Genomic DNA, 12968 nt, shown 5'->3' on the forward strand with positions numbered 1-12968 from the left:
GTCTCTGATATTGACTATATGAACAGATGGTGTCGGGCTCTTTATCTTTGAGTGTTTTGGACTTCGTCGGAACGACGACGTGAGTGTCAAAACACTGATTGACTCACTCTTAGCTCTCTGTCCAGGTGAAAAGCGGCATATTATTATTATTATTATTATTATTATTATTATTGTTATTGTTATTATTATGTATGGACTCCTCAACACAGCAACAGTCACCCAGCCTACTGCTGCAAAGGAATCCTGGGAAAGAGAACTGGGTTTCACAATGCCTGAGGAATACTAGCAGCGGGTTTTAAAATTGGTACACTCATCTTCAATATGTGCACGGCACGATCTTTTGCAATGTAAGGTGTTGTACAAGGCCCACTACACAAATGCGAAACTGTCTCGGATTTATAAAACAACTCATCCGATTCATGTAATAGATGCAAATTATCCCCGGCAGACCATTTACACGTTTTGGTCATGTCCCAGGCTTGCCACATACTGGTCAGAAATTTTTTATACAATGTGGCATATGGTGTTAGTCTTCACCCGGACCCACTTCTGGCTCTTTATGGCGCGCTTTCTGACCCTGTGATGGGGAGACATTTGCAGGCGGTTCTGGCATTTTTCACCCTGTTAGCTAGACGAATTATACTCCTCAAATGGAAACTTTCCCAACCTCCTTCTCAGAATAGATGGATTCAAGAGTTGCTAATCCATAAAACTTGAGAAACTTCCGTTTTTCCCTTAAAGGTTCCCCTGCTGTTTTTGTCGAGACATGGACACCTCTGTTAAATTATATAGAGACTTTGACATTTCTGCCTGATTGTGATGATTGAGCCAACACCCCCCGTTTTGTTTTTTGTTTTTTTTTCTCTTCCTTTTGTTCTTTAGTTTTTCCCAGTTTTCTTAATTTTCTAACGTTTCAACTTGATCCTGATGTTCAGATGGGACTTCTTTCTTATTTGTTCTAAATGTTGCTGTTATTAGTTCTGTTTTATTTGATGTCTGTAAGGCCCAAATCAAAGTGGAGGGCTAAGGGGTTTGGAATGTGGCCTATAGGAAAATCTCTGGGGGCATGACTTGTATATTTGATCTTTGACCTTGTGGATTTTTTATGATAAATGATAATAAAAAAAATACAACAACAAAAAACCTTTGGCTGATTAGAAGATGTAAATGATTGACCATGAGAAAAAGTCTGCCTTTTTTTTCAGTTCAAATTGTGCCACTTGAGTAACTTGTAAAGGTCATCTGTAATGTTTACTGGTTTCCTGTGACTCATTAAGATATGGAGATGAGGCTCTTTTTTTTTGTCATCAAGATGATAAATAGCTTTCTTAAAAATGGGGGAAAAAAAAAATGGGCAAACCGGAGACAATTACCGCCCGACTACTACGTATGGACTATGCCTGCCACGTCCCAAGAATGTATATGATGCAGTTTTGTAATGATTATTACCAGGGGGGAAAACACAAACCTATCTTACTCTATGTGAAAAAGAACGCATCACCCCTTGTTAAATCACAAAAACAATTGTGACTAAAAACAGTTTTGGGTTGAGTTTGATTTCACTGGCCAGATGCAAACCCTCACCCTTGTTGAATACAGAATTCCTTTGACAAAGTAGGCTAAGAAATTCCAAGAACAAACGCATCATGCCATGATTTACCTTAGACAAAGTAGGGTACAGAATTCCAGTAACAAACACAACACACTACGATCCAAAGAAAATCGAGACGAAATGATAAAAGAAATGGGAATAATATCTGTCTCGATAAGGTTTGAAAAAGCAGTTCCCAAGGCTGCAGGGCCCAACTCAAGTGCTCTTGGATCATGCAGCAGAGCAACAATCTGAAACACACCAGCAAGCCCAAATTAAAATGGCTCAAGAGGGACAAGATTAGGGTTTGGGAATGATCAACTCAAAATCTAAATTGAAATTCAATCGAGGTGCTGTTTTGTGAGCACCACAGAGGAAGACTGGTGAGAACGTTCGCTTCACAGTTCAGAGGTCCTGGGTTCGATTTCACCTTCTGCCTTCATGTGTGAAATTTGCATGTTCTTCCCGTTGCATGGTAGGTAAAAGTTTTTTTTAATAAAAGAGTAGATAGATAATGATTAATATTTTGACGTTAAAAAAAAAAAAAAAATGATGCGCCCGAGGGACACACATTGATTCAAAAGTATGCATCCCCGGCAATAGTTGTCACGGGTGCGGGGACACAGGCAAAAGAGAGCACTGCATCTGGATGCCATTTCAGCTCCTTGGTCTCTTCTTTCAATGCTTTTCTTTGGCTGTGAAATGTATTTGAATTAAAGATCAAAGGATTGGGCAAAATACCACACAAGGTTGAAACAGATCATTAATGCCAGAAAACACTCCAGATGAAAAAGTTGAAACAATTCTGCAAAGAGTGGTCCAAAATCTCTCTACAACAGTGTGAAAGACTCATCACCAATTATTGCAAGAGTGCGACTGCTAGCCGTTGAAGGGTTCTCTGGCATGACATCGGATGACATTACTGGACTCACTGATTGCCACTTGGACACCTGGCCGACGAGGACCTCATCGTAAAGACAGTCAGCTAGCGAAGAGGTAGATGGACCTTCACAAGAAGAGGACAATGAAATTGAAAGGTGTGGCTTTAACCTCGTAAACCTCGAAGAGCTCTGTAGCATTACATGGACTCTTCAACAAAGAGCTCAAGAGATTGGCGATAACTTAGTCTGAGATGTTATTGGCAACAACCGTGTGGAGGTATGGCATGATATAAAGGAATTTTGGCCGGAAAGAAGAAACGATGGCAACAACTCCCCATCACAATAGTCCTCGTTCGTCAACAACCCCTGTCAGAGCCTCCAGCAGAAGACTAGTCATAAGACCCTGTCGTTTTTGCACATGTGGATGTGTGCAAGTGAGAATATATATAACATTGGAAAAATGTGTCAAATGCATTTCACTTTATTTATGTACGTATTATGTTTGCAAGGGGGCAAATCCTACTTTACGGGATTTCCCCTATTTCTCACTTATGACAATTGAATTTTTGAGGCATGTTTTTTGTCTCCGTTAATCGCAATAAACAAGGGATTACTGTATTTATACTTGGACAGTAATAAAAACTTTTGAACAACTACCACTGCCACTACCACTGCATAATAACTGCGTTCCCTGAATGGAAGTGCAAAAGTTTAAAAAAAAATAAAACCCGACATTGACATCAAACTAATGACTGAACATTTCTTTACTCAAATACATTTACAATGACAACATTACTTCGAAACCCATTATTATTTAATTAATTAATTAAACCACACTTAAGATTGTTTTTCCATCAGCCTTGATGTATATGCAAAATTTCATGAGTTTTCATGCGTGTTAAGACCTGTAAAGTTACTGTCATTTTCTTGGTGAGTAATTTGTTGCCACGGCAACGTCGTTTTCCAAAAACTCACAAACTGAGTTTTGATATCATTTAAGTGTAACAACCTTTCTGGACGATAATGAGGTTGTATCAAGTCAACATGGCTGGAGAAAACCATCCAAGGTAAAAGTATTTCCTTTAGCTAGTAGGTGATGCTACCACTATGATGTAAAATAAGTTCAGAGATGTTTTCAGGACTGCCATGTCAGTTAACTTCAGGCACACAACAATGTCAAAGTGTGGCTTCCTAAATTTACGAAGGGTAAGCTGGGTAGTAGAGCTTGAAAAGAAAGTTTGATATTAAGTTTTTTAAAATTGAAAATGGCTTGCTAGTTAGTTCATGTGCTGGAGGAGAGGAGTGGTATATGGAGGAAGGTACAGCATCTTGATGAAGGAGAATTCATTCTGGATATAATTTTTAAAGCCTTGGTGACATTATCAAGAATCAGCAGACACTTAATGGAAGTTGCTCTCTTCGAGGAACTTCTTCACGACAGGGTAAAACACCAAGTTCATCCACTCAACAAAACTTCAAGTGACCCAGGCATTTGTGTGGGCCCTCTACATCACCTGGAATCTCTCCATGATTTTGTGAGCTTTTAAGGTTTGGTGATTTTTAGAGTGGTACACCAGCAAGGGCTTGTTGCCTGGCCACTTCTTCTCTTCACCTGTGATGAAGGAATGTCAAGGCATCTTCTTCCAGAAAATGTTTATTTTGAAGTTTGTCTATGTAGAGCGTTGCCAGCGCGTTAACATTATGTTGTTGAGGCGGTTGACATTACTCCTCCTACTCTTCCTCCTCGATAACTGGTAGCAAGCTGAACATGGCGGTTGTTCTATAGCATCACAGATTAAGTCCAATGAATCCTGACACTCTTGAACACAAATGGACAATCGTCCAAAAATCATTATGACCGTCTGCAGGCACTTGATTCTGAGTTTAGTGAGTCCATATGTTTACATGAAGCACAAAGTTTGGTTGGGTTTTGATGTTTTTTGGGTTGTGTGGCTTATTGTTCATGTTTTTAATTCATTCTTATGTTCCCTTGCATCTGCCTTTCCTGTCTGTGTCTCCTTAGTTTGATCTTGTCCACCTGCCCTCCTCATGTCATCCAATCAGCTTCCCCTGCCTTTTGTCTCGCTCCAGCTGTTTCGTGTTTCCTCGCTCAGAGTGACGCTTAAGTCCCCAGTTTTCATTTAGTTCTTGTCAGGTCATTGCTTGCTTTTCCATGCTGTTATGCTGCCACCCTGCTGTTCCCTGTGAGTTCGTTTTAGTTTCGGGTTCAGTTGCTACTTTGTCTGTTTTTTTGTTATTTGTTCCTGCCTTATTTAATTATTGAACCTTCATTTTTTTAGCTATTTCCCTCATTCCTGCATTTTTTTAGTTCCCCTCCTTGCTCATCTCCACCCGACTTGACCCGTCGTGACAGAATGACCAAACCAAAAAGGGTCCCTGCAGGAAGCTCCCGACGGCGTCGGTCGATCCCCCGACCATCAAGACCATGTCTAAGTGTCCTTGAGCAAGACACTGAACCCCCAGTTGCTCCTGATGCTGCGTCATCAGTAGGTAAATGACTAGTTAGTGTTAAGCGCTTTGAGTACCTAAGGTAGAAAAGCGCTATATAAGTGAAAGTCCATTTACCATTTACCAACGCCCTCAGCCTGTCACCTTTCCATGTTCCCCCCCATGTCAGTCAGTATTCCTTGGCGCCTCTCCCTTCCGTGGTCCCCATTGACTCATCGGAGCTCCCATATCACACTATTTTGCCACCTCATGTTTTTTACTACTCTGATGTTTCCAATTTCGAAAGTGAAAACCCTTCTGTTAATCCGCCGGAGCACACTCCTTCACCTATTCGCCCCCCACGCTACACATTAGACTCTGATTTCTCCAACCTTGAGGATTGTCCCCCATTTGTGACTTTTCACTCCAGTTCCAGTCCTGATTTTGTTTATCCGAGCCCTTTACTACTTTTGATTTTGACGCTGATTTTCCCTGATATGCCTTTACGACTCCAATTATGATGAGTTAGATTTAAACTTAAACAGTTCCATTGCCCGTCCTAGTCATTTTTCTTCCCCCGATTCTGATTTTATCTCCGATTATGAAACCCCAGTAAGCCGAGACTTTTTCGAGAGGAACCTGTTTGGCCATATGCCATTCTTACTAGCAGTCGACGGCGGCGCCCGAGAAAAGGTCATGTGCCTCGGACACATCACCAACCTCTTGTCCGTGTACCCCCTTGTCCAGAATCACTCCCTCCGGAATCCAAGCCCCCATCCGATTCTGTTTTGCCAGCCACACCTTACCTCGAGCCACTCCCTTCACATGCACCTTCCCCCGTTTCTATTGATTGTCCTCCTTGTGTTTTCAGTGTTCCCCAACCTTCCAGGTGACAGGCTGATGTGGCTACTGTCTCTTGTCCCCAGCCAGGAAGGCTGGAGGTCCCCGTTCCAGCTCCCAGCAACAGTACGTCCCCGTCCCGGCTCCCCGCCGACTGAGCGTACTGGACCCTGTGCCCCCGCAGCTAGATGTCCCGGACCCTGTGACCCCACAGCTGGGCGTCCTGGACCCTGTGCTTCCTTAGCTGGGCGTCCTGGACCCTGCACACAGGCGCCGGTTCCAGCTAGTTGGCACCCGTCTCCTAAGCCCACCGTTCAGGCGCGGCACAGGCCTCCTAAGCTCCCCGCCATGATGCTGCCACTTCTCTCCGGATTCCTGGCCGCCGACCTCAGCGTTGCATGCCAAGCAGCTGCAGCCACTCTTGGAGTCCCGAGTCAAGCCACAGTCTCCTTTGTCCCAGGTCAGTTCCTTACAGTCAACTCTGTCTCTGGTCAGTCCCCAGCAACCGTGGATGCCAAGTCTTCAGTGGTCGCCTTCTGAGCCTCCAGTCAACGTGCGTCCACGCATGCCTACCGAGTCTCCAGTCAAGTCGCTGCAGCCGCCCCCGGAGTCCCAAGTCAAGCTGCTGCAGCAGTCTCCCGAGCCGTCTCTTGACCCTCTTCAGTCTCTTTTGCCCAGTCGTCTCCCAAGTCCCAAGTCAAGGTGCGGCAACCACCTCCCAAGTCCTATGTCAAGCCACTGCAACTGCCTTCAGAGTTGCCAGCCAAGACACGGCAGTCAAGCCCCAAGTCCCAAGTCACGTTGTTGCAGCTGCCTTCCAACAGCCAGCCACAACACTGCTGCAGGCTCCCGAGGTGCCAGTCAGCCCTCAGCAGTCTCCCTTGCCTCAGATGAGTCCTGTACAAATATTTAAGTCTCTGGTTTGTCCCCAGCGGCCGGGGAGATCAAAGCTTCAGTAGCTGTCTCCCGAGCAGCCAGCCAAAGCACTGCAGCAGTCTCCCGAGCAGCCAACCACAGCGCTGCAACAGTCTCCCGAGCAGCTAGCCACGGCGCTGCACAGTCTCCCAAGCAGGCAGTCACTCTGTTGCAGCAGTTCCCCGAGCAGCCAGTCACGCCACTGCAGCAGTCCCCCGGGAGTCGTCACGCCGCTGCAGCAGTACTCCCGAGAAGCCAGTAACGCCAACGGAACAGTCCCCCAAGCAGCCAGTCACGTCGCTGCAGCAGTCTCCCGAGCAGCCAGTCACGCCACAGCAGCAGTCCCCTGAGCAGCCAGTCACGCTGCTGCAGCAGTCCCCTGAGCACAGTCAAGCCGCTGCTGCCAGCCATTCCGCTGCAGCCAGTCAGCTGCCAATGGTCACCTTTTTCCCAGGTCAGTCCCATGAACTCACTGCTGTCTGCGGCATGCCCCCAGCAGCCCTTTCTAGTCTCCGCCAAGGCGACGCAGCCTTCCTGCATATTTTGAGTTCCCCTCCATCGTCATCTCCACCCGCCTTGACCCGTCTTAACACAAAGTCCAAAATTTACACAGCAAACTGTGATACGAAACAGCCTATTATCATTACTTGAGTCATGATGGCTCTGGCATTGAGCTGATATGAAATTCGCATACCAGATAAATCTTGACATAGTTTTAAGACAGGTGCTCTTACTGTGACTTATTATGTAGTCTGCATTGGTTCGAACCAGGCTGCATTATTAAAATAAAAACAAATAATGAAGCATAACACGCAGACAGGAAAAATAACTTGCTAAACCTTACCTTCTGGTCTCTTAGTTTCAGTAGCTCCTCCACCTTCTCTTTTGTTAAGCTCCATAGGGACATATTAAGGATGTAATTAAAATTTGGGCCGGATGACGTACCAGAGTACAATGAGCTGTCACTCTCATTTCCATCTACATCATCATCTTCTTGAACCTGTAAGAAAAACATTTTAAAAGTTTGGGCACAAACATCTTGCAAATGTCCAATTCTTCAGGAAAAAGATATTGACTCGAAACTTTCAGTAAGTGTTGAATGACCAATGTAAATTCCAATAGCAGGTAAGGACACAATCTGACATTATTCCTATCATTATTCCTTCAAATACCATGACTCTTCATTTCAGTTTAATTATCCTGCGCTGCTGGGAAAGAAACCTGGCCATACCGCCCCAGCGGCACAAAAGAATTAAACTGAAATGAAGAAATGATGTATAAAACACTTATAATTTTTTTTTAATTAGACATGTTTGAAGTCAGTTAGTCTAACTACATTTTATTGCTTTCATCTGGATAATTGTTACCTTTTCTTGAGCTTTGCTCCAGGTAGCTACAGGGTCAGACTCATAGCCTTTCTGGACCAACATGCGTATTAGCTCACACTTTGATTTATTCTCTGTTTGGACACAGAACAGAGACGTGAGATATGAGCTTTGACGATTGAAATATTTTCAGACCACTTACCAATTGAAATTTTTCCTTCGATCTTCTCCAGAACAAAACGAGCTTGATTTGACAGTTTAGCTGCTTCAGCGCCGAGGCTACCAATTAACCAGTCTTTTCGAAGCTTGTAGTAGTGCAGGCGTAGCTCAAAGAATTCCCTTAGAATATCTTGGACTGAATCATATCGCTTTAGACAACCCATGTGGTCAAACAGAACCTATGAATAAAGTAGACAGAAATCTTTTTTTTAACATACACCTTTAATTCGCACCGTAACTTATCTGCAGTTTCAAACTGAATGAATGCTTACCATCGAGTTGCAAGTGAGGCTAGACTGAAGCTTGAAGACTTTGTGGAGGCCAGCTGCTTCGGCCTGGGCTAGTTTTTCCTCAGACATGCGAACCACAAACTTCACGGTAGAATCTGTGTGGTATTCCTTATAGTCGGTAATGAGTGATGGTGTTTTTTCTGTGCCCTGTAGCATCGGCTCCAGCACAGATTCCTTATAAGCCTGCGTAAGACCGCGGGGATATCATATAGGTTCAACAATGTATCTCATCCATTTTATATACTGCTTGTTTTTTTGCCATTTATGAGGAATGACAGGGTGTCAACGTCAACTGTTACACTACTGTATTTAAACCACAATTCTACCAATGGGCCTGCACCACTTCCTAAATATTGGTTGTTGAGGAAGGGGTGTACTCCAATGGACCAAATATCCACATGTTCACAGCGTTAAACATGGTGGAGAGAGAGGCCCTTTCGCCAGTGCATCTAACATTTTGGTCACAGAAAACGTGACTGCCTAAAAAGAGGTGCATCATATATTTCATGAAGGAGGAGGTCCAGCTAATTGTGGTTGTGATTTTGGCAGATCCCATACCTACGTTTTGGCGTGATTGCACTGCATGTCTTGCAATTACATGACCAAATGTAGATAGACCACCTGGAAGCAGTTGTAATTTGACGTGGAGGTGATGAAATGTGATTTTGATGGATTTGATCAGGGCACGCAGTGGGACAGCAATCTTAAATCATTGTAAATATAAAATTATATAATATTTAAATAACACATTTTTTAAATATACAGTAAATACAACACAAAGCCTATTTTTGGGGTCAAATTCTGGTATTTTCTATGTCACAGATGCAGCAACTCTTTGGCAACAATGCCAAAAGACCGCAATTAATAAATGTGTCAAATGGAATACCTTTTCGTGTTCTCTAGCCCCTCCGTGAGCCGTCACCTTAACGTGGTGGAGGGGTTTGCGCGTTCCAGTGATCCTAGGAGCTAAGTTGTCGGGGGCTTCAGGCCCCTGGTAGGGTCACCCATGGCAAACAGGTCCTTCATATGGGGTCCACAGACCCCATATGAAGAAAAAGATAAATGGATTTATGTTTCACCGGGGACCCCCTCTAGAGCCAGGCCTGGAGGTGGGGCTCGTTGGCGAGCGCCTGGTGGCCGGGCCTGCACCCATGGGGCCCGGCCGGTCTCAGCCAGAAAGGATGACGTGGGTCCCCCCTCACATGGGCTCCACCACCTGTGTGAGGGGCCATAGGGGTCAGGTGCAAAGAGAGCTGGGCGGCGGCCAAAGGCAGGGACCTTGGCGCACCGATCCCTGGCTACAGAAGCTAGCTCTTGGGACATGGAATGTCACCTCTCTGGCGGGGAAGGAGCCTGAGCTGGTATGCGAGGCTGAGAAGTTCCGACTAGATATAGTCGGACTCACCTCCACACACAGCTTGGGCTCTGGTACCAGTCCTCTTGGGAGGGGTTGGACTCTCTTCCACTCTGGAGTTGCCCGCAATTAGAGGCGCAAAGCTGGTGTGGGCATTCTTGTTGCCCCCCAGCTAAGTGGCTGTACATTGGGGTTTACCCCAGTGGACGAGAGGGTAGCCTCCCTCTGCCTTCGGGTGGGGGGACGGGTCCTGACTGTTGTTTGTGCCAATGCATCAAACAGCAGTACCGAGCACCCACCCTTTTTGGAGTCCTTGGAGGGTGTGCTGGAGAGCGCTCCTGGAGGGGCGTGATTGGGAGGAACGCCACCCTCCCCCCATCTGAACCCGAGCAGTGCGTTGTTATTAGACTTCTGTGCTCGTCACAGATTATCCATAATGAACACCATGTTCAAACATAGGGGTGTCCATATGTGCACTTGGCACCAGGACACCCTAAGCCGCAGTTCGATGATTGACTTTGTGGTTGTATCATCGAATTTGCGGCCGCATGTTTTGGCACTCGGGTGACGAGAGGGGCGGAGCTGTCAACTGATCACCACCTAGTGGCGTGTTGGGCTCCGATGGTGGGGGAGGATGCCGGCCAGACCTGGCAGGCCCAAATGTATTATGAGGGTCTGCTGGGAACGTATGGCAGAGTCCCCTGTAAGAAGGAGTTTCAACTCCCACCGCGGGCAGAACTTCTCCCACGTCCCGGGGGAGGCGGGGGACATTGAGTCCGAGTGGACCATGTTTCGCGCCTCTATTGTCGAGGCGGCTGATCGGAGTTGTGGCCATAAGGTGGTCGGTGCCTGTCGTGGCGGCAATCCCCGAACCCGCTGGTGGACACCAGCAGTAAGAGATGCCGCCAAGCTGAAGGAGTCCTATCGGGCCTTTTTGGCCTGTGGGACTCCAGAGGCAGCTGACGGGTACCGGCTGGCCAAGCGGAGTGCGGCTTTGGTGGTCGCCACGGCAAAAACTCGGGTGTGTTAGGAATTCGATGAGGCCATGGAAAGCAACTTCCGGACGGCGTCGAAGAAATTCTGGTCCACCGTCCGGCGTCTCAGAGGGGGGAAGCAGTGCACTATTGACACTGTGTACAGTGGAGATGGGGCACTGCCCACCTCAACCCGGGACGTTGTGAGTCGATGGGCAGAATACTTCGAAGACCTCCTCAATCCCACCGACACCCACCGTCTTCCTCTGAGGAAGCAGAGTCTTCGGGCACCGAGGTGCGCTCTCCCATTTCTGGGGTTGAAGTCACTGAGGTGGTCAAAAAACTCCTTGGTGGCAAAACCCCGGGGGTGGATGAGATCCGCTCGGAGTTCCTGAAGGCTCTAGATGTTGTAGGGCTGTCTTGGCTGACACGCCTCTGCAACATCGCCTGGACGTCGGGGACAGTGCCCCTGGATTGGCAAACTGGGGTGGTGGTCCCCCTTTATAAGAAAGGGGACCAGAGGGTGTGTTCGACCTACAGGGGAATCACACTCAGCCTCCCCGGTAAGGTCTATTCAGGGGTGCTGGAGAGAAGGGTTTGTCGGGAGGTCGAGTCTCAGATTCAGGAGGAGCACTGTGTTTTTCTTCCTGGCCGTGGAACAGTGGACCAGCTCTACCCCCTCGGCAGGGTCCTTGAGGGTGCATGGGAGTTCGCCCAACCAGTCTATATGTGCTTTGTGGACTTGGAGAAGGCGTTCGACCGTGTCCCTTGGGGATCTCTGTGGGGGGTGCTTCTGGAGTATGGGGTACCGGAGACCCTGATACGGGCTGTTCGGTCCCTGTACGACCGATGTCAGAACTTGGTCCGCATTTCCGGCAGTAAGTCAAATTCGTTTCCAGTGAGGGTTGCCCTTTGTCACCGATTCTGTTCATGACCTTTATGGAGAGAATTTCTAGGCGCAGCCGAAGCGTTGAGGGGGTCCAGTTTGAGAGCCTCAGGATTGCATCTTTGGTTTTTGCGGATGATGTGGTGCTGTTGGCTTCTTCAGGCCGGGACCTCCAACTCTCACTGGAGCGGTTCGTAGCCGAGTTTGAAGCTGCTGGGATGAGGATCAGCACCTCCAAATCTGAGACCATGGTCTTCAGTCGGAAAAGGGTGGAATGCCCTCTCCAGGTCGGGGATGAGGTCCTGCCCCAAATGGAGGAGTTCAAGTATCTCAGGGTCTTGTTCACGAGTGAGGATAGGATGGAGCGTGAGATCAACAGACGGATCAGTGCGGCGTCTGCTGTCATGCGGGCTCTGCACCGGTCAGTCGTGGTGAAGAGAGAGCTGAGCCGAAAGGCGTTACGTGGGTCGTGACTGAAAGAACAAGATCCCGGATACAAGCAGCCGAAATGAGTTTCCTCCCCAGGGTGTCCGGGCTCTCCCTTAGAGATAGGGTGAGAAGCTCGGTCATCCGGGAGGGGCTCAGCGTCGAGCCGCTGCTCCTCCGTGTTGAGAGGAGCCAGCTGAGGCGGTTCGGGCATCTGGTTAGGATGCCCCCCGGATGCCTTCTTGGTGAGGTGTTTCGGGCATGTCCCACTGGAAGGAGGCCCCGGGGATGACCCAGGACACGTTGGAGGGACTATGTCTCTCGGCTGGCCTGGGAGCGCACCTGGGGATCCTTCTGGAAGAGCTGGATGAAGTGGCCGGGGAGAGGGAAGTCTGGGCTTTTTTGCTCAAGCTGCTGCCCCCGCGACCCGACCCCGGAAGACAGCGGTAGAGAAGATGGATGGATGGATGGATGGGTTCTCTAACCAGCTCACTCTCAAATGAATCAGCTGGAGACGTCATAACTTTTACATGAGCCTCTACGTTTTAGTAATATTTCTGTGTGTGAACAAGATGGACTAGGATGTTGGTTCAACCTGCTTGCTTCTTTTATTGAAAATAATGCAGTAACAATCTCAGGTAACACAAGCTGCTGTTAGCTGCAACAGGCCATTTGCTGCTCACAGCAACCTGACATCTGCCTTCTAGCTCGTCCTTATTGTAAGTAAGAATACAGCCGATATAAAAATGCACATCTATGTGTCAAAACTCGGCTTATGTGGCTGACAGATCCATCTTCCTTGAATGGTGACGAAAAAAA

At 47.4% G+C, this 12968-nt stretch overlaps 1 protein-coding gene across 3 annotated transcripts in view; it reads right to left on the reverse strand.

The window, feature by feature from the left end:
* The window catches only part of top2b (DNA topoisomerase II beta), a 178050-nt gene that overhangs the window by 40556 nt on the left and 124526 nt on the right, over positions 1-12968 (reverse strand). For all 3 annotated transcript variants that reach the window (XM_088404453.1, XM_088404452.1, XM_088404451.1), the window contains exons 23-26: positions 8492-8692; positions 8203-8398; positions 8043-8134; positions 7520-7675 (exon numbers count right to left, since the gene is read on the reverse strand). In XM_088404453.1, coding sequence (XP_088260579.1) covers positions 7520-7675; positions 8043-8134; positions 8203-8398; positions 8492-8692 — 645 coding nt within the window. The remainder of the gene's footprint in view (positions 1-7519; positions 7676-8042; positions 8135-8202; positions 8399-8491; positions 8693-12968) is intronic.

This window comes from Hippichthys cyanospilos, chromosome 21, assembly GCF_059441005.1.
Source record: "Hippichthys cyanospilos isolate Australia breed blue-spotted pipefish chromosome 21, RoL_Hcya_1.0, whole genome shotgun sequence".
Lineage (NCBI taxonomy): Eukaryota > Metazoa > Chordata > Actinopteri > Syngnathiformes > Syngnathidae > Hippichthys > Hippichthys cyanospilos.